Genomic DNA, 22,151 nt, shown 5'->3' on the forward strand with positions numbered 1-22,151 from the left:
TCGAGATACAGAAATACTCACTTGTCCTTTATTTGATTCACATCTTATGAGCTGCTGGATAATTTTAACTAGTACATTATTTTCAAATTTAAATATACCCTTGCATTTCTGCAATGGTCACATTCATCTTTTAGAAGGTAAAAGAGTCTATGCATACCGAGTCTCAGACAGAGGGGCTGAGCCGGTAACGCTTCTCTTTCATTTATATGTACGTGCTCAGAATACACACTTTCTGGTGGTCTAGATTCCCTCGATTAGAAGACACTATAAGCTAGTTTTAGCATGATTATATGCTTCCAATTACAGCCTGTTTGTACTGTCTTGTATTAATAGCCCACAACCTCTGTGTGATGTTTCTTGTCATTTCATTTAGAGAGAGAACCCCGTCTTCAATTCAACACTACCAACAACCACATTCTTAGAAAAGAAAAAGGGTACAAAGCTATCACTGGGGTGTTACCCTTTGCACCTTATAGCATAGTACCTTTAAGATAAATATTGGTATTTTAAAATACATTTTTATAACTGTATATACCTATTTATAAAAGGGCTTTTCACACTTGAAATAGTTAACCCTGGCCTGGGTCAGGATTTGGGTTTGGTATTTGGGTTTCTTTGAACCCCAAATCAGGGTGTATCTTGTTCATGTTTTACGTCACTCATAACTTACCCGAGGTTAACATTCAATCCTGGGTATCCAACTTTTTAAATAAAACCCTAAATAAAAATGTGTGCAGGTTTAACATTGTATTATTGGCTTGGAAAATATGTTAATTTGACTAGAAACACCAGAGACCGGAAATGTAAAGCACCGTTCTGGTCGGCCGAGACATCTGCTTTTAGAACGTTATAAACCCTGGGTTAACCTTCTTAAATATTTGTGGTATCACATGGAACGATTTTGCTGGTAAATACAAAAATGCACTGTTCACACAGGGAACGACTTTCCGTGTTTTTACCGGTAAAGTACCATTCACACATCAGTTTCACATTACAGGAAAATTCGGTGACATCATTAACTGGCAGTAACCTTAATGGCTGCGCCTCCCGGCATTTGTAAACATGGAGGGGTGTACGCGGTCAGTCTTTTGGTTGCTGGTTTAATTTTTATAGCTATCAAACGTTTACAATCATGCAGCTACTCTTGGCCCACATTCTTAAAAATAAAGGTTCTTTATCGGCATCAGTGATTCCACAAAGAACCTTTACCATCAATGGAACCTTTTCATTCCATAGAAGGTTCTTTACAGTGGAAAAGGGTTCTTTAGATTATCAAAATGTTCTTCACACTAAGAAAAGTCTGAAAGGTTCTTGAGGGAGCCAAACTAGTTCTTCTGTGGTATCGCTGTTGGAACAACCCTGTTGGAACCCCCCCGTTGGAACCTTTATTTTTAAGAGTGCAGAGACATCGCAATGAATGACTACAAACCGAACTACACAGCGAAATAAATGCGTCATTGCGTCAGAATTCTATGAATGGCCCTCTTCCCTCAGCGCGTTAAACTCGCACTTGTTCATACCGGTAAATTGTCGAAACGAATTTACCGGTATTTTTAAAAAGGCCCTGTTCACACATAATATCTTAACGGTAATTTACCGGTAAAGACTGTATTTGTGAAAGGGCTATTGTCAGTGAATGGACGATTGCAGCATGCCTGTTTACATAACGGCTCTAGCATTGCACCTCTTCGTGTCCTGAATTGGCTTTTTGGAAAAGACTGTGCATTCTGGTTCATGTCTGTATCTTTGGGGTGCTTGTGCCAAATTATATCAGTTTAATTTAAAATAGAGGGTTGGCGGTTATGTCAGGGTTTGGTCAGTTACCCGGATGCGTAGCCATATTAGCGGTAGGATGTTAATGTACTCCTGAATAAGTTGTTCTGCTATTTTATGCTGTCTAAACCACAGAAACGTGTGGAAACTGCTACATCATATACAAAGACTTAGTAAGCAGAAAAGGGTGCAATATTTTGACAAACTAAAGTTAAAATACGAGGTAAAGATACTACCAGCAGTATTGATTAATTAAGATATTAGCCTAATATTTCACATACCTGACTGGAAATTATAAGAACAAACAGGAATGTAGTCAACATTCTTGCCTTGGAAATCCGGCTTTATTTTGGCCAACCACAAATACCTTTTGTTCCTCAAACAGTTATTTGGACTCTTCTCCTTGATTTGTTATAACTTTTGGCAGTCTATAATACTCCAGATGTTTTTCACGGTCCCACCAGTAAGTACAGCCCAAAACGTGACAATAATTGACCATTTTCAGCAGCAATAATCAAAATATGCGAGTTCTGTTCGGTTCAGTGGTTTACATTATGTGCCGCCAATATGGCCAATTGATGGCTTCAAAAACACTCTAGGCTAATTTACGCTTAATGGATGTTTCAGTGGACTATAAAGGTAAGACATTTACGTGTTTTCCGTCACCATTCGTCATTTCCCCTTTGATAAAATGTGGGGTGTTTCCGTGACTATAAAAAGCATGATAAAATGCACATGAGAAGTCTGTTGCTAAGCACCAAGCTGTAACATTGTAACACTGCATTTCACACTGAATATGTTTAGCGCTCCTGCACAAGGTTTCTTTATCTTGGCCTGGGTAAAAAGCGGTGCTAACCCCAATACTAATCTACATGTGAAACACAGGTTTATTTGGTGTTAAAAAGCAGGGTTTAGAAGTCTACATACCGCCCCAGTGACAGTTTTGTAACTTTTTTTTTATTTTGAGTATTTTTTAAATCTGGTGATAAGAAAAGGCTGCATGCTTGTTCATGTATGTATCTTTGGGGTGCTTTGTATTAAATTATATCAGTTTAATTAGATTAAAATAAATTGGATTAAAATCGGATTCATGTTATTAGTAGTCTCCATATACATAAGATATGTTTAAGAGTTCACAGTGTTTCAACCTCATTGCAAGGAAGCTCCTTAAAAATTGATCCTTTCATGGATTTTAAAAGGTTTTGATTTCTCCAGCTTGCAGCAGCATTACCCTCACTTTTCAGTTTTTATTTTCAAACCTACCTTGCACTGACACAGAAACAGACACGCAAGCCTGAAACACAACATAGCCCAAGAGGCTTTCTAAAGGTCAGAGTGAATGCTAATAAAAGAGTCTCATTAAGGTTATGATGATCCGTTTATAACCTGTCAGTATAAAGTGAGGTAACTGTAAGGTGACAGTGTGAAGGTTATAGTGGTGTGAGTCTGCACATATGCGACTCGCTTCGCCTCAGGAACAAAGTGCTGGATGTTGAATTAGGACAGAAGGTGGTATTTTACTGTGAAATCTCTTAGCGTTGTTTACTCAACCTGTCAGTTTTTTCCCTTCTGTGTTTTATTTGGATCCCTAGCAGGCCTATGTTGGTTTCAAATACCGTTTTACAATTTGTTCTGTTAACTTTAAACTATAGCAACTCTATGTATTTGTTTTTCATAAATAAAAATTGTAATTTTATGCAATTTATTACAAATTTTGTTGTCCAAAAAGATTTTATAATTTGCATTTACATTTTGTGTTTTCATTGTATTAGTTTTCATTTTGTAGAAAAGGCTATTTAATATTTAATATGCTCTGCGTTTATCTTTTACATGGGGAACAACAGTTCATGTTCATTTTTAATATCTTTTTTTTATAGCCAAGATTTTTTAGTGTTGTTGTCTACAGAGAAATTGATTTAAATGGAAAAATATTTACTATTTTACTATATATCTTGCATGAGATGAATCCAAATTCATCAGTAAATTGACTTAAAAAAGATTTTACTACTATGTATGAAATTAATCCAAAAGCACAGAAGCCTTCAATTGTATAGGAGGAAAATACAGTGCAGTTTATTGTTGTATTTTTGTAGCAGTGGAACACAGTTTCTCAGATGTCTGACCCTACCACACATGCACACGTACATTCATATCAACAAAAACTCTGGGATCAACTGCCCACATTCAGGACTCTCCAGACAGTATGCATATTATGCTGTTTTGCTCGCTCTCCATCTCATTCTTCAGCTCACTTTCCTTTTGTCTCTGTGCGTCATCCACACATGCGGTAATGGGTCATGGCAATACTGGGTGTGTGCATAAAAAGCCTGAGGCCATCGGTGAAAATGCAAGTTAGGGAAAGGAAATTCTATGAAATTCAATCTGTTTCATAGGCTTTACATGATGTCCTGCTGGTGCTGTGTGGACTCACTGACGACCTGAAGGGAGAGGAGAAAAGAGGAATGATTAGAGCAACGGGGTCTGAATAGGATACAGATGATTCACATGCACAGATGGCAGCAAATACAAGTTGGGAAAAAAAAAAGTGCTTTAAAGTGAACAGTTGATACGCCATAATAAGGAACAGAGACAGCTGAGGCTTTTCTATAAGTTAAAACAGCCCATTTCCTGCTGGAAATCAATACAGGGCTAGTGCAAGGACACATTCTTTGATAAATGAACTTCTCCGTATGTGCTGTGCAGAAACACTCTTGTGTGATATTCAGCAGAGCAGAAAACAAATATTAACAGTGATACACATGAGAATCGGAGGATTCTGTAGTGCAGTGCTGGTTAATAGGGAACAGGACTTTTTTGGGGATAGACTGTAGAAACATGAAACAAATGAGCCATGGCTGAACTTACACACTGAGCATTGAGGGCACTCATGCCCTCACTTGTCCTAGTCTAGAGTAAAATAGAAAATTATTTTGATAATATTTATTGTATACAATACACACGTGTGTGTTTATGTGTACAACACATTTTGAGGTTAGACGACCTGTAATATTCATAATTGTATCAAGCAATTACTAGCCTGTTAGTGAGTGTTTGTGCGTTTTCATTACCTCGCCATCCCGGGTCTCAATGGTCTTGATCAGAACTGTTTTCTTGGAGTGGATTTCAGAGGAGCGCTGTTGTTGTTGTTGTTGTTGTTGCTGGTGGTGCTGCTCTGGGCTGGTCTCTATAGTAACACGATTCACAACATCAGCATCATTAAACTCACTCTCACATAGTAAATACATAAATACTGCATTATTGATATCATCTTTAGTTGAGGTGCTCAAACACAAAAAAGCAGACGGAGAGGTAAGTATTTAAAAAACAATGACTTTGCCCCCCCTTGTGGATAAAAAAGACAACTTTTGGGCAAAGATGTCTATTATTAAAGGGCAGTTCATCCAAAAATAAAAATGCGTCATGATTTACTCACCCTCATGTTAGTTCAAACCTGTAAGCCTGACTTTCTACTTTCTCCACCAACTTCAAAATCATCCTACATCACTGCTTTACTTTTTTTTAAAGGGTGAGGGTGTTTGACCCTCCTTGTGTGTTCACTTTGTAAACACTGGGTCGGTACATCTGCAGCGACGTAGGATGATTTTGAAGTTGGAGAAGAAAATGAGATGGGAGTTTTCGACATACCCTAACTGTATTGACCCGGACTGCACAGAGTTCACGCAGAGCTAGGCAAGATGAGGATTTGAGGTTTAAAAGTATATGAATTGTAAAATTTTTTTAAAGAAAATAACCGATCATTTTGCTAGTTAAGACCCTTCTTCCTCTGCTTTGAAGCTGTATTTAAACTGAAGTTCAAACTCGTGGGCACCATTGAAGTCCACTATATGGATAAAAATCCTGAAATGTTTTCCTTGAAAAACAAAATTTCTTTGAGACTAAAGAAAGAAAGACAAGAACATCTTGAATGACATGGGGGTGAGTAAATGATCTGTATATTTTTGTTCTGGAAGTGAACTTCTCCTTTAAGAATTGTGAAAGTAGTTTTTCTTGTGAAGAACTCACCTCTGAAACTCAAGGAAGAAAAGGACTGCACAGGAAGTGAGATCCTGAAAATATGAAAAATAATAATATAAAGCTTTGTTATATTGGTTAAGAAAGCATTAAGCAAAAGTCTAAATACTTCTGTCTCTTACCTGCTCTCCTCTCCTTCCAGGAGCTTCCTGTAGGTGGCGATCTCCACATCAAGTGCCATCTTAACATTCAGCAGGTCCTGGTACTCGCGGAGATGGCGAGCCATCTCATCCTTCATTTTTGCGATCTCAGACTCAAGACGGGTAATGGTGTCCTGATAACCACCGGCCTCACGACCCATCCTCTCCTCCATCTCTCTCATTTGCCTCATCAAAGACTCATTCTGCGGACGGAACGACAAAAAGATGGAGAATGTGAGAGAAGGAAAAGACAAGAAGGTATGGGTGAAACTAATGTACAGAGGGAATATTAATAAAAACTGAGGATGAATTCCAGAAGATATTTCTAGTGATACAGTGTGCCATTAATGGCTGTTTGCTGAATCAAATTTATTCATTGAGTACCTGGGGAGACATATTAAAGACTTCATAATTGGTAATAAGGTGGATTCAGCTGTGCTGAGGCTCAGCTAATATTTGTTTTGGCTGGGAAATAATAACTCGGCTTAGAGCCCATGCACAGAATCTTTAAGGACTTACGGTGCCCTTGAGAGAGTCAATCTCGCAAGTGTAGGACTGGATCTGGTGACGGAACTCCATGGTTTCCAGCTTGGCTTGTCTGAGAGCATCATTATTCTTGTTTACTGCCTGGTTCAGATCTGACACCTGAGGGTGAAACAAAAAAAGTTTGGTTCAAACACCTGGCTACTTTCTGTCTAGATATAAAGATCTCAATATAGCCTTTGTGTGCCTATCCAAAATCTCTGAAACAGACCTTAGACTTGTACCATTCCTCAGCCTCTGCGATATTCTTGGCAGCGATAGCCTCGTACTGCGTGCGGATGTCCCTGAGGGCGGCAGTCAGGTCTGGTTTGGACATGTCCATTTGGATCTGCACCTGACTCTCTTGCATCTGGTTTTGCAGCTCACGGATCTCCTAAAGGAAAAGGTAAACAGAGATGTGGCTTCAGAGCGTGCTTATGTATTGTCATTTTACTTGACAAGCTGAGGCTTGATTGTCATTCTAAAGTGAAGCGGGAAACTCTTAAGAATGAAGGTTGCTTATTGGCATTGATGGTTCTATGAAGAACCGTCAACATCCATTGCACAAAAGGTTCTTTATAGTGGCAAAACGTTCTTCGGAATATTAAAATATTGGTTCTTTTAACAACTGATCGCTGAAAGGTTTTTTGGGAAACCCAAAATGGTTCTTCAGTGGCATCGCTGTGAAAAAAACCCCGTTTGGAATCTTTATTTTTAAGAGTGCAGCTGTAATTATTTCTTATCTCTGATAGCTATGTTGTAATTGTAGGACTGTGATGCCTTGTAAGGCCTTTTTCTTTTTCCACCGCCCTTCTCACAGCTGCGTCTCAGAGAATCTGTCTCTGTTTAATTATAGGGATGCATCTGTTCCACAGCTTTACACTGCCCCCTCACTGTCGGTGCGCAGCTGACACGCACACAGTTGCACATGTGACCATTTCATCCTTGCATGTCAAATAAAAAGCAGAGAGCATTTAAAGAACTTGACTTCAGAGCCACATGAGTAAAAGGTCAGTGTACGTGTTGTATGCTGGGTATGAGAGTGGGGGAGGATGCAGACAACAGACAGTGAGAGAGATGAGCAGTCAGTCACGTAGAGTGGGGAAATGTTGAGGAATGTAATTTTAATAGATGCATACAAACCTCCTCATGGATCTTCTTGAGGAATGCAATCTCTTCATGAAGGCCCTCGATACGTCTTTCCAGGTCCAGCCTGGCTAGAGTGGCAGCATCTACGTCCTACAGAAAGCACAAAAACAATAGGAAGTTGAAATTTTGGTCTTGCTTTTTTATGTTTCACCCAAGGTAACCTTAAAAAAAGACATTTTGCTAAAAACTAAAGGTGATGTAAAGAACATACCGCTCTAAAGGCAGAAAGGTTGTTCTCAGCTTCCTCTTTCTGGTGGATCTCCTCTTGAAGTCTGTGGTGAAAACAGATATTATTAGTACTTTGAGTACTTTTGAATATTTCTAAAAAGCACTCTAACTAGTCTGTCAAGAATTCCTACATAGCCAGAAATAGAGCCTGTTCTAATGGCCAAGGTGTTCTGAGTGTCCTCTATCTTTGAGATATGCTGAGAGACATGTGAAGTTGTCATTCCTTCATGCCCAGAGATCAAGACAGAACATTATATTCTCACATACTCCTTGGAGTCACACAAGGCTCCAGTTTAATGTAAACGTCTCTGAGTCTTTTACAGGAGGCATGTTGTTAATGTGGCACATATCTGGTTTCATGAATGTAATTGTTGGCAGTCAGATGGCATCTGATATTTTCATCAGAGATGAAAGGAGTGCCATGAATTATACTATGCCATTCCAATTTTGTAGGTCCTATAGGCTATAAAAAGTAATGGAGAGCTAAAATACTGATAATAAAGTCTTTTAGCTGTTTTTTCATACAATGCTGGGTAGCAATAACAAGCTATAGCTGCATGTCATATAACAAGTTCTATATAATCTTTATATGTGACCCTGAACCACAAAACCAGTCTAAAGTAGCACAGTTATATTTACAGGTAGCAATAGCCAAAAATACACCGTATGGGTCAAAATGATCTATTTCTGTTTTCTACCAAAAATCATTTAAGATATTAAGTAAAGATCATGCTAACAAACCATACATCAATGGAAAGCTTGTTATAAGCATGGCAGCTGGTTAGAGCTGGTTTAAGATGGTCCTTAGTCGGTCATGAGCTGGTTTAAGCTGGTCCTAAGCAACTAGTTCCTTCTCAGGATCAGCTCATAACCAGCTTAAACCAGCTTAGAACCGACCAAGGACCAGCCTAAACCAGTTCAAACCAGCTGCCATGCTTCAAAACATACCTAACCAGCATATGCTGTTTTTTTCAACAGATATTTCAAAGCAGCCCACCATTGGCTTCACGTTGAACAATGTCTAGAAATAGCAATTGCTGTTGGTAGGCTTTAAACAGTTATCGTTAATTAGTGCTGATAAGGTGAGGTGATTACAGTGGGTCCCTTAAGTGAAATGCACTCAGACAGACAGACACACACACACACTGAGGGAGATAAAGGTTATTTTTAGGGACACGCATTCTCTGCAGTTCTGGGGGGTATATTGAAGAGGCTAATAATAGCAGGCTAATCTGGGCAACGTGTAATGTGACTCCGGGTCCTTTTGCAAATAGGAATAACACTCTTGTACTCTTTCCAACATCATACACAGACATGAGTTACACTGGTGGTTGCTGCTTGCAGTTACTGTATACCCTGACATAGGCATTCTTGCATTCATGTTGTCTTTACGTCTGAGGTGGTCCTGACCTCTGTCTTTAGTATGGGGTGTCCGTTTCATGTCTAGTGGTTGTGTTTTAAAAATCAGGCCGTGATGTCATTGTTGGAGAACCTGAATGCATACCAGTCATATTGTTCTAGAATGTTTTGGGGAGACGATTAGCAGTTAGGAATAGTAGGTAGATGTCTAATAAAGTTTCCAATGTCGTACGTGAGTTATGAGCACTATCATGACTTCCAGTACGCTATGTGACTTCTTTCTGGACCCACATCAAACACACTTAAAAATAAAAGTTCTAATAGGGGATTGTAACCATTTTTGGTTTCTCAAAAGAACCTTCTAAAGAATGTTTAAGAACCTTTTGTGGAATGGAAAGATTCCATGAATGTTAAAGGTTCTTCATAGAACCAAGAACCTGTATTTTCAAAAGTGTCCCTGTTTTGAAAAAAACAGCATTTGCTGGTTAGGTAAGTTTAGAAGCATGGCAATGGTTTGAGCTGGTCTTTATTTGGTTTTGAGCTGGTTTAGGCTGGTCAGGTGCTGGTCCTAAGCAACTAGCTCCTGCTCTGGGCCAGCTCTGGAACAATTAAGGACAAGTTTAAACCAGTTCAAACCAGCTGCCATGCTTCAAAACATACCTAACCAGCATATGATGTTTTTTTTAACAGGGATACTATATAATAAAAGTCACTATGCCTTCAAAAAGTAAGCAGTTATGCACTCTGAGAGAAATAAACCAAATCACTTCAACACAACATCAATACTGTAAGAGATACTGTATTAATATTGAAGCTCAGAGTTAGTGTTTGGTCAACAGCTATGGCAATATCCTGTTATCTCGAACTTCAGTGAAGATAAACACAACGCTATCAATCCATATGTGACCCAGGACCACAAAACCAGTCATAGGGGTCAATTTACGGAAATTGAGATTTATACATCATCTGAAAATTAAATAAATAAGCTTTCTGATGATGTATGGTTTGTTAGGATAGGACAATATTTGTTTGAGATTCAACTATTTGAAAATCTGGAATCTGAGAGTGCAAAAAAATCTAAATATTGAGAAAATCACCTTTAAAGTTGTTTAAATTAAGTTCTTAGTAATGCATATTACTAATCAGAAATTAAGTTTTGATATATTTATGGTAGGAAATGTACAAAATATCTTCATGGAACATGATCTTTACTTAATATCCTAATGATTTTTGGCATAAAAGAAAAAACGACAATTTTGACCTATACAATGTATTTTTGGCTATTGCTACAAATATACCCGTGCTACTTAAGACTGGTTTTGTGGTCCGGGGTCATATATTTAGTAATATAATATTTCAAATTTAAATAAATTAACCTGAATGAATCGGAAGGTTGACAAAAAAAGCTAAAATTCTTGAAGGTCTCACCTCTGTTTTAGTTTCTGCAGGTCATCGGCCAGGTTGTCTCTCTCAATCTCAATGCGGGATCTCTGATTAGTCAGTGCATCCACCTGTCTGCGCAGCTCTCTCATCTCCTCCTCATACATCTCGGCGACGCGCGTGGGCTCGCGGCCCCGCAGACGTTCGATCTCCACGGACAATGCCTGGTTCTGTTGCTCTAGGAAGCGCACCTTCTCGATGTAGCTGGCGAAGCGGTCGTTAAGATGTTGCAGCTCTGCCTTCTCATTAGTGCGTGTATTGAGGAAGTCCTGGTTCATGGCGTCGGCCAGATTGAAGTCCAGCTTCTCACCAAGTCCTGCATAGGAACGGACCACTGATCCACCACCAAATGAAGCACTGGATGCGCGCTGGCTGGAATAAATGGGAGAAGAGGAAGTCTTGGTCACCTCATAGACTCTGGACAAACGAGAGGATCCAGAAGAACCAGCATGGCTAGAGAAAATGGAGGAGCCCAGGCCGGAGCCGAAGGTACGGCGATAAGAGGAAGCCGACTCGGCTGATGCTGAATATGACTTGCTCATGACTGGGCCTCTAAGGTTTGTTCGGTGTGCAAATGCCGGTTTGCTTAGGGCTGTGTGGTAGAATGAGGGTCAAGCAGCGAAGCTGGATTATATATAGTGTAGCTAGCCCCTATCTGCCCCCACCCACATTCTTTTGTCACTATCACCTCACACGTTGGCCACTTCTCTCTCTCTCTCTTTTCTAAACCTTGCTTCCTCAGCTGTCATGAGGTCTAGTTTCCAGCAGCTGGGTGGAGCAACTGGATGGGGCATGAGGTGGCACAGGTCACGTCACCTAGAATGTGCTGTCATTTCTTCTGGGCAAGAGGATGCTTACCAGGAAGAGCTCTTTTACAACGATAAAAATAATTGATAATTCTACATGGGTTTTTGGCTTATTTAAAATGTTCAATATTAAAGGATTAGTTCACTTCCAGAACTTCCAGAGTTCACCCCCGTGTCATTCAAGATGTTCATGTCTTTCCTTCTTCAGTCAAGAAGAAATTAAGGTTTTTGAGGAAAACATTCCAGGATTTTTCTCCATATAGCTGATGGGGATCAATGGGTTGAAGGTCCAAAATGCAGTTTCAATGCAGCTTCACAGAGCTCTACATGAATATGAAGCACCCCTGCAATAATTAAATATGTTCAATAAAACAAATATCCTTTATGTATTTAATCACATTTTATTAACCAGTGTCTAGATAAACTAACATTTTTGCTTCAACTAACATTTGTGCTTCAGAGTGATCTCCTGCATGAATGTACTTTTGTTTCATCCTTCTTTCAGAGGTGAATTCATTTCAAGAAGCAAGCCCTGCCCCAGATTTAAAAAGTAAAGCAAAAGTAATGTAACATGACTTTCCATAAAAAGTAACTAAGTAACGTAATTAGTTACTTTTTCAGGGAGTAACGCAAAATTGTAATGCATTACTTTTAAAAGTAACTTTCTCCAGCACTGGACAGAAATGAACTAATCTTTTAACTAAATCTTAGTGACTTTTCTCTCACAGGGTGTAACAAGTAAAAAAAAAAAAATTAATGTCAAAAATAACTGGCCTGCAAAACAAATGCTTATAAATCTCTTGCTGTTATATTATGATCAAATATTAGATTTAAACTTTTTATCAACTTCAACATTTCAACATTTTCATTCAATTCAACTTCAACAAATATCAACATTTTCAACATTTTCAAGTTTTGTATTTCTTTTTGGAACTGGTTTATCATAGGCCATGTCATTACTGACCTGAGCTTATGGGCCTAATACATTTTCACACAAAAACTGAGGTCAGGTAAAGTAATTTACTTACCTTCATTTTGTTTCAAACTTTTTTTTTCTGTGGAACAGAAAATTATATTTTAAAAAATGGCTTTGATTTTTTTGTCAATGAAGGTCAATGGGATCCAGTGTTCAGTTTTTTAAATGGACTCTATAAAAAAAAATCAAGAAAGAAAATACAAAAATGACAATCTAATCATGATTAATCTTGTGATATTTTAAGTTCAAACAAGAAGAAAATGAGTGCTTTTTATAAATTTGTATTAAATAGCGCTACTTGCTTTTACTTTAATAATATTAATGATAATGGTGAACTATGTCCAGATTAGTATGAGTTTAATTAGACAATATAATGTCTTTATTTGCATAGTGTGATATATACACTACCGTTCAAAAGTTTGGGGTCAGTAAGACTTGTAATAGTCTTTAAAGAAGTCTCTTATGCTCATCAAGGCTGCATTTATTTGATTAAAAATATAGAAAAAAAACAGTAATATTGCAAAATGTTTTTACAATATAAAATAATGTTTTTTATTTTAACATACTTTAAAATAGAATTTATTCCTGTGATGAAAAGCTGAATTTTTATCAGCTGTTACTCCAGTCTTAAGTGTCACATGATCCTTCAGAAATCATTCTAATATGCGGATTTATTATTAGAATGATCAATGTTGGATAATATCAACAGTTGTGCTGCCAAATAATTTTTGGAACCTGTATTTTTTTTTTTCCAGGATTCTTTCATGAATAACAAGTTTAAAAAGTACAGTGTTTATTCAAAATATAAATATTTTATAACAATGTAAATTATTTATTATTAACTTTTAATAAACTTTTAATTATTAACTAAATTAAATTAACTTAATACATCCTTGGTGAATAAAAGTATTAATTTCTTAAAAAAAAAAAGAAAAGAAACAATAAAAATGTACTGACCCCAAACTTTTGAATGGTAGTGTATTTCCATGATTTTTCAGTTCATGGTTTTGCCTTTAAATGTCCTTAGCTATATAAAATACTATGTGGTCATGAGACGAGAGCTTAATATTTTAGAAATACCACATCATCCTTTCAATGACAGGATGTTCTTAATTTGTTTTTCATGTGTCATAAACTCCTACATTGCACCTGGGAAATCACAGTAATGTAACGGTGTATTTGTGTCATCAGATATACCAAATACAATCTCTGTCACTCCAGCCCCCGTAGTTCTGCCTGTTCCCGAAGCTAACCATAGTGCCTGAGAAGCCAGTGTTACTCCACAGCTGCTGTCATAGTTATTAATAGACTTCCAGTCTGAACTCCGTCACCAGGCTGCTTTTCTAAGGGCCTCTTGGAAAAAGACTGGACTTGATGGGGACTCAACAATCTCAAAACACTTTATTTAGACTTGTTTATACAGAACACAAATGTGTAAATATTAATGCAATACGAGTTAAATATTTAACATATTTAATTTCGCTGAATGCATCTTTGTGAATGGAATGAATTGCGGTCTTTGTCTCTGGTGCCAAAAGTGCCTCAAGGAACTTTAACAATGCAGTTTATACCCTCGCAATTTAACACCATCTTTCCGTATGGAGGGGGGTGGGGATCATTATTTTCAACAGACACAGGGCCGGCGCCTGTAAATGCAGAATTGATTGAAAATAAATAAATTGCATGTACAAAAGAAATGTAAAATAAAAAAAATAAATGAATAAAAAACAAATGTCTTTAATCGTTTGAAACGAAAAATTTAAATATTTAAGCTTGATCCACGTTTATGCATTTTGGTTGTATGTTAACATTCACTGTATTAACATTAAAATAAAAACAGGTTGTTCAAGTTACTTAGAATTTTTAGTCCTGTTTATTGTTTATGTGTGTAGTATATTTCAAATTTAAAGGGTAGCCATTCAAAGGTTAGATGTTTAGATCAAAAACAGCAACATTACCATTTAACATCCTAATTTAATCTGACAGATGTGTTTCATCATCACAATGCTTCATAAATAATCTTATAATCTATTTTTAGCACATCATAAGAGTGCCCTCTGGAATTTCCTGGGTTACAGAGCAATTCTGGGACAGGCATGTGTCAGGTGAGAGATGATAGTTTAAAAATGAATTCTGACAAGGTCAAAACACATGAAGTTTATGTTGCCAGGTAACCACAACAGAAATTCGGCAGTGCTTCAATAACAGCTGCCAGATCTATTTTTCAAATAAGATGCATGCCTTGATGTCTAGCAGTTAAATGACTTTTTAAAATTCTTAAAATGAAAGAATTATTAAAAAGGGAGGAAAAACAGCTAAGTCTAAATTCAGGGTTTTTTAAATTCCTCATTTGCTTGTTTGTTTATTTGTTTGTTTACATGACAGTACCATAGAAAATACATTACTCATAGTATCTAAAAAAGCCTTTAATTACTTTGTTTTTATTGGCCCACTATAATAAGAAATTTAACTAAAACATAATGCCCGTGAATGCGGTGTCCAAATGGCAGGACATGTGAAACCACACATGGGTAAGGGTCGGCTTTCAAAAACTCCCTCTGGCTGCCTTAGCAACCCACCAAACAGGCACACACAGATTCCAACAAGGTGAAATGCCACACAGAGGGGGTAAAGGGGAACATAGTGAGATTTTCGGACAGAGATTAAAACATGTAAAGCGTGCAAGAGTCCCCTCTATAAGACATTTACATATATAGCTGTACTTGAGGCCACATTTCATTACACCTTCACTTTTAGAATCAGAAAAAGAACAAAAAGAGAACAACAAATGCTTTTTAAAAAAATAAATACAAAATAGTGTGCATCATATGGTCACTATTTTAAACATGTATTGTAATGTTATAATGGCAAAGCCATGCTTATACCATAGACTTATATTATAGGGTGTTTAAAAATACTGCACTGACAATATCTGGCCAGTTGGTGGCACCACAGCTCAGTTTAATCGGTGCACCTCCTTGTAAAAATGACGTGTTTTGTTGTTACTGTCTCAATTGGTGGTAGATTATGGTGACGTATAAATGATGATGACTATGACATTGGTTTTCTTTTGACAGTGCAATACACAGTAAATGCTCATTTGTCATGTTTGTCAGCTGTAAGCCTATAGGAATTTGTGTATCCCCGTTTAAACAACAGAAACCTTGCAGTCTGATACAATAACCTCAGGTGTGATATTATATTTAAAACGGCCACTCAGCTCACTTACACTCGTCTATTACTGCACAAAATTATTGCCGCTAATTTTGGTTTTATGTTAAACATTCCATATTCCGGAATGAACACAGAAAACGCGTATGATTCCAAATAACGGGTTTGAGTGACAATTAACATTTGTCACTGGGCATGTATTTACCTTATGTTCATTTGATATGAATTCTTTCCTCAGTGATATGTGATGTCATTTTCCATTTCACCTCAGTCTCTTCGTGGGAGGAGGAAAACTATAACCAAGGATTTCATCATCCTCTGCAGTCAATAGACAGCCATACATCCTGCCCACTCTTTCATTTCATAGGTAAACCAGGAGTCAGACGTATAGGCTCTAGCTCCCTTTCTTCATATTGCATCTAAGCCTCCTCACAACCCTCCTGGTCTCCCTATGACGTAATTGCGGGTCCCCGCCACATCGATGAAGGAAGATCGTGATTCCCGCTCCAGATCCGCACCAGAAATTCAGTCCATTCGTTAATGTCTCTGTATGTTTATTACTGCCTAAAACGAAAGCCTACAGTTAATTTGTCTCACCTGACGCGTCCATCACTTGTGCTACAAGCGTTTAGCACAAGCCTGCGGCACCGACAAAATGTGGATTTAAAATCTTGACGGAGGGCGATAAAACAACGCGCGCTGACTTCAATCCCGTGGATAGTTAATATGATGCATCCACGAGTATGGAGAGCCCTGTTTTTGATGTCCGTATTCTGCCAGCTTGGGATGGCAGGCAAATACGGTAAGTAGGCTATTTAAATCGCTAGAAAAGAAAGGAAAATCGACTGGAAGAGTCAGTTTCATTGTGCACATACGTGCATTGGTGTGGTTGTTTAGGCCTATGACAATTACAATGTGACCACATTTATTTACATACAGTACAACAAATGCTTTTACTCGTGGGCGATTTAGTCTATTTTGTGACTTATGGGATCACGTTTAAGATGGTTTCGTATAGATATGAGTGGCATTATTTTAAAATCACTTTTTGAGAATATTTGCATAATGTGTTTGTTTCTTATTGCCATTGCATACCCTTCTCTCCTTAAACATGCATCAAAAGTGTTTCAGACGTAAATTGAAGTGTAAAATGCAACTGGTGGGAAAGGACAGTATGGAGACAAGGAGTCGTTCAGTGAAGAGCATCATTTCAGCACCATGGAGAGGGTCAATTTTCATATTTGTTTATTTTGAAAGCATCTTTCGACTTTATGTTTTATTGTGTATATATCATCCTATATACATCGTCCTTCTCTATGCAAGCATTATCTGCTTTACAGATATGCTCTTTACTTTCCATCCCTGCTCTGACCAATAGAAATAACTCTTCTCTGTATCCTTGGCGACACGTCGGCGACATTGGAGGAGTGACCCATTTGCAAATATTTCTGTAATATATACTGTCATCTGCGTCTTATACATTTTCTAATTGATCAAAAGTTCGGTTGCACTCTCGCAGTTTGTTTAATCAACGATGGTTTTCGTGAGGTTGATTTGATTTTGTCGTGCCTTGTTCAAGAAATTGTGTTTACTGTTGACATTTATGAATGGCATGAATTCTAGCTGCCCTTTGCATTGCATTGTCTAATTTAAGCTGCTCTAAACCGATTCAGATGCTGCTTTTAGTTCTGTCATGCGTCATGAAAGTGCATCTAGTTATTCATTTATATCTTAATTATTTAAAATTATAATATTTCTTGCAAGCATGAGTTTTGTCTCATTCATCATAACATTTCCTCATTTTCTGAGGGCTGGTGTTGATGTAGTTATGACAAAATGGGTCTTTGTTAGAGTTAAGGTTGTTGCTGCTTAATGCTAATTTATACAGAACTTGATTGGATTTTGTGCAAATGTATTGCTTATAATCTTAACATATTTAATAATAATTATTCCAGTTTCCGTTTAGATTTGCACTGTGTGTGTCTGAGACTACACTGCAGTGGTTGGTGTTGTTCATCACGTTGTTTACAAGAATTCAGTGGACTTTTAATCATTAATCCAGCGTGAGTAGAACACTGCCACGGTGATTTTCACTGATGTGATAAGTCATCAGTGGAAAGTGGAAAGGAGAGGTTGACATCACATTCTGTTCTATTTCTAAATGAGCAGCTCACACGTTCCTAGTGGAAAATAGCTGTAAATAATGAGCAAACTTTACACTTCCAATTTTGTTCAAAGTAAATCACTGTTCGTTAAAACTATGCTCAACCTTCACTCTCCAATATTATGAGTTCTTGTTTTGCAGCAAAAGCTTTTTTAAACACATAATAGGGCTTTTCACACTTGAAAGGGTTAACTATGATCATTCTAAATCCTGGGTAAATGGAATCATGTTCCACACCATCTATAAAAAGTGAAACCCATCTATAAAAGTGAATGCATGTCTCAAATAGGTAAAACATATTAGGAATACTTTTAACTTGAAGTTTAGCAGGACATCTGTGTCTTTGTGTATTTTGGCAAGTCTTTGAATTTTGGCTTGCACTTCTGTAATGGAATCTGAATTTCTTACACTGGATAAACAACATCCTCCATCCCAACCTGCTACAGTAGCCACGCCCCAAACTCTCACTATTGGCTATACAGAAGTATGGAAAATGCATAGGTTAAGGCAGGTAGAAAAGATAGATAGATAGATAGATAGATGCTTCTCCTGTAGGGTCTTTTCGGACATTAAAGGTAAGAATGAAATGCTCTCTTTATCTAAATGGTTTTCCATCACCATTTGACATTTCCCCTCAAAAGCTAAAACAATAATATTAACACTAACAGTACTTTTCCCATAAATTTAATGCGTCTGGTTTCCAGGCGTCATTAGCAGCCAGCAATTTTTAGCTGTACAAAACAGCTGGTTTTGCTGCTTGATATTACAAACAGAGTTTTTTCACAACGCGTCATCAGTCGGCCATATTGGCGGCACTGAAAGTAAACAGTGCCACTGAGCCGAGTGTGACTCGCATATTTTACTGATTATTGCTGCTGAATATGGTCAGTTATCATCATGTTTTGGGCTGTGCTAATCGGTCAGATCAGGAAAAACATTTGGAGTATTATAGACCACCAAAAGTTATAATAAATCAAGGAGAAGAGTGCCAAAAACTGAGGAACAAAAGGCGTTTGTGTGTGGCCAGAAACTGAGCCAGGATTTCCAGGGCAAGAATTTTGACAACATTCATGTTTGTTATATCATTTCCAGTCAGGTAGGTGAAATATTATGCTAATATCTGAATTAATACTGCTAATGTATCTTTACCACCTATTAACTTTAGTTTGTCAAAAATATTGTGCTGTTCCCTGCTTACTAAGTCCTTCTCTATATGATTTAGCAGCTTTCGCTTTTTTTTTCTGTGGTTTAGACACAATAAATTAGCAGAACAACATATTCAGTAGTACATTAACCGTGCAATCAATTCTGTTGTTTACATCCGAGTATGGCCAATATAGCCGCTGATCCGGGTAACTGACCAAATCGTTACCTAAAAGTGCAAACCCTCTGTGTGTCTTACCATATTATTTTAACGTAGCCAACTGTCTTAAGTATAGATACACTGGTTTGTAGTGTAAACAGTAGTTCAACCATAGCAAAAGTTATCGTTTTAAAAACGAAAATGCACTAGCGCAAATGTATCCTAGCCTTTAGCATTAACGATGGAAAGTGGTGCTAACCAAAGTCCCCTTCAAGGATTATTATTTATTGTATTTCTGTAGTATCTGATGCTAACTGCTTCGGAGGAGGGCTCCATTACAGCTGGTAAAAACTTTGCTAACCCCGCTTCTATAAATCACTATAAAATGTGAAACGAACCTTTAGCAAAGACCTTTACCCGGGTTTAAATGCGTTTGGAACGACGATAATCTGGGATTAAGATAAATGTGAAAAACCTTAATCCGGCATATAATTTGCTTTAGAATTATTTCACCAAAAACAAAAACCCAATCCTTTTTTAACTGTCTAAATCTGTTTTTAGGCCACTTCACTTTATTCTCTCCAGCTTTATCTGCTTGACTTTTTATCTTTGTTTGTCCTGCTCGGTTCCCCTGACAGCAGTGCTGTTGGCCAGCCTAGCGTTTCCCACACACACACACATTCGGGCAAACAAACAGACATACACATTCACACACCCATATACACGCTCAAGCATAGTCAGGTCATGCTCGCTGGCAGTTATGTTTCCTTTTATTTGATCAGCTGTGTTCAGCACATGCCCAGAGCTTTCCTCCTCATTCTGTCTGCCCACACAGCAGTTTTGCATTTTAACAAGCTACTGCAACATGGATGAATGATTCTTGTCATTGATTCATCTTTGTTCAATATTGTTTATATGCTTTCAGATTGTGTTTTTAAGCTATAACTCTTGTCCCAGAGTCAGAAAACTGGAAAGACAGATTTGACACATTGGTTTATAGCTGAGATGAATGTGTCGGTGAAGGAAAGGTCAGTTAGACATCACTTGAAAACAGTCTATACCGTTCCTCCACTGACAAAAATGCTTTCAGGTTTTCAGTAGCTGTCAATTTAAATGTTTTATTAACTTATGTTTTCAACTGCTCACTTGCTTTTTAGTGCTTTACATCTCTCTTTCTGTCTCTTGCACACAGGCTGTTTGTTTGAGAAGAGGCTGTGCTCTAGGGAGCAGTTCTGCTCTGATGGTGAGTATCACAATCTGCAGACAATATCATATGTTGTATCTTAAGTTCAGAAACAAGGACGTGGTTCTATCTTCTGCATCCTGTCTCTGTATTTCTTGCTCTTGATGATCTAATTGTGATTTCCGGATCATCGCTTGACACCACAGCTCTGCTACATCCTGCTAGTGCTACGACGCAACAGGAGACACATGCACACAGTTCAATAATTTACACTCAAGCAATTTTCACTTCACTCATTTTATATTAGTCAGCAGTAACGAAGATTGTGTTGGTGTGTACTGGAGGCAAATGTTTATGGTATTTGTGTCAGTGATTTACATACACGTCCACATGAAGATACAATAGGTTCCAAAAGACTGGAAAAATCCTTGTATTTTGCATTATTTTCGAAATCAGACTTTTTTTTTTGGTAGCACTTTACAATAAGGTTGCACTTGCTAACATTAGTCAACATGAATTAACAATGAAAAATACATCTTAAGCATTTATTAATCCTAGTTAATACTAAAGGGATGTTTCTGGTGACCCAGAAATGAAAATTCTGTCATTAATTACTCACCCTCATGTAGTTCCAAACCTGTAAGACCGTTGTTCATCTTTCGAACACAAATTGAGATATTTTTGATGAAATCCGAGAGCATTCTGATCTAGCATAGAGAGCAATGCAAATGACATAACTGTCATTGTTTTGTTTTGTTTTTTTTCTTTTTGCACACAAAAAGTATTCTTGTAGCTTCATAACATTATTGTTGAACCACTGATGTCACATGGACTATTTTAATGATGTCCTTAGAAGAACATCTGACAATCTAAACAAAGATTTCTTTGTCAGAAATGTGCTCATTTGATTAACGACTTGAAAACAGTGCAGAATCTTATATGTTTCTCCCCCTAATTTACATCATTGTTTACACTCCTTATTTGAAACCTAACAAAATCCTAACTTTCTGTTAATTTCCAGGATTAAATATTAAAATAAATCATGTGGTCTAAAACTTTTGAATCCCACTGTATGTAACATTTAGAAGACATTCTAAAATATACAAGTTATCAGTTCTGATTACATATTCCTTTTGTGTTTCAGTACAGCTATCTGAAAATTCCAAACTGGAATCATTCACATTCCGTCTGTTATTTTGCACTCCTCTCAGGGGTTTACCTGCATACGTATTACCACAGCCATGAACCACTAGTATTCTGTCACCTACTCTTCTCTCTCACCGTCAAGTCCCTCCCACCTCTGCTCCGTGTCCCCTTGGTAACGGTGACATCATCAAGCCCATGGAAGCTGGGTGTACGCCCCCACAATCACTGATGACTCACTACCCGGTGCTTACGCACAGGCTCACGTCTTTGCCGTGCTTCCAAACACGCTCATACGCACGTACCCGCCCGCATATATACCCACACGCATACCTGCAAATTCAAAAGAGGTTACACAAATACGAGCAGCTCTTTAAAATGCGCTTCAGAGACTTGTGTTCGCAATGACGGTTAGCTGGGTCTTACGGTCAAGGCTTCCGTATTCCCAGTTTAATAAAATGATGGAACAGAGGTGTATAAATAGGCAGTTTGCTCGCAGTACAATCTCTTTTGCTCTGACACCACTACACACACATATACTAAAAGCCAGGTTTTTGTATTACACTAAATATGTACAGAGACACAGCCATAAAATACAAAAAGAGAATGGTGCTTACTGTTTAATTTCTGCATTTTTTTTGTTATTCTGAGTTTATATCTCACAATTCTGAGACAATTCTGAGACAATATAAATTCAGAATTCAGATTTATTTTCTTGCAATTCCTAATTTATATCTCACAATTACATCTCACAATTTATAT

General features: G+C 37.6%; 2 protein-coding genes across 3 annotated transcripts in view; one reads left to right on the top strand and one right to left on the bottom strand.

Annotated features, from left to right (window-relative positions):
* Window positions 1-3,814: 3,814 nt before the first annotated feature.
* desma (desmin a) lies at window positions 3,815-11,258 on the bottom strand. 2 transcript variants are annotated; one of them, XM_051119772.1, is made up of 10 exons: window positions 10,632-11,258; window positions 7,828-7,888; window positions 7,611-7,706; window positions 6,700-6,861; window positions 6,465-6,590; window positions 5,928-6,148; window positions 5,797-5,840; window positions 4,842-4,957; window positions 4,639-4,680; window positions 3,815-4,211 (listed from the first exon to the last, which is right to left on the bottom strand). In XM_051119772.1, the coding sequence occupies exons 1-10, from the start codon at window positions 11,183-11,185 to the stop codon at window positions 4,170-4,172; spliced, it is 1,464 nt and encodes a 487-aa protein (XP_050975729.1). In that variant the 5' UTR covers window positions 11,186-11,258; the 3' UTR covers window positions 3,815-4,169. The 2 variants fall into 2 exon arrangements, with proteins under 2 accessions (XP_050975729.1, XP_050975730.1); XM_051119773.1 differs by lacking the exon at window positions 4,639-4,680.
* A 4,686-nt stretch (window positions 11,259-15,944) lies between these two features.
* Window positions 15,945-22,151, top strand: part of ptprna (protein tyrosine phosphatase receptor type Na) — a 38,581-nt gene continuing 32,374 nt past the window's right edge. Inside the window, exons 1-2 of the mRNA XM_051118683.1 lie at window positions 15,945-16,398; window positions 20,256-20,306. Coding sequence (XP_050974640.1) covers window positions 16,323-16,398; window positions 20,256-20,306 — 127 coding nt within the window. The 5' untranslated portion in view covers window positions 15,945-16,322. The remainder of the gene's footprint in view (window positions 16,399-20,255; window positions 20,307-22,151) is intronic.

This window comes from Labeo rohita, chromosome 9, assembly GCF_022985175.1.
Source record: "Labeo rohita strain BAU-BD-2019 chromosome 9, IGBB_LRoh.1.0, whole genome shotgun sequence".
Classification (NCBI taxonomy): domain Eukaryota; kingdom Metazoa; phylum Chordata; class Actinopteri; order Cypriniformes; family Cyprinidae; genus Labeo; species Labeo rohita.

Excerpts from the sequence above, each read along its gene's own strand:
- desma (XM_051119772.1), bottom strand. The coding sequence starts at position 11,185 with ATGAGCAAGTCATATTCAGCATCAGCCGAGTCGGCTTCCTCTTATCGC. Across the intron at positions 4,958-5,796 it reads TTCTTCCTTGAGTTTCAGAG|AGACCAGCCCAGAGCAGCAC; the intron begins GTGAGTTCTTCA and ends GTGTTACTATAG. Across the intron at positions 4,212-4,638 it reads GTGCCCTCAATGCTCAGTGT|GTCGTCAGTGAGTCCACACA; the intron begins GTAAGTTCAGCC and ends CTCTCCCTTCAG.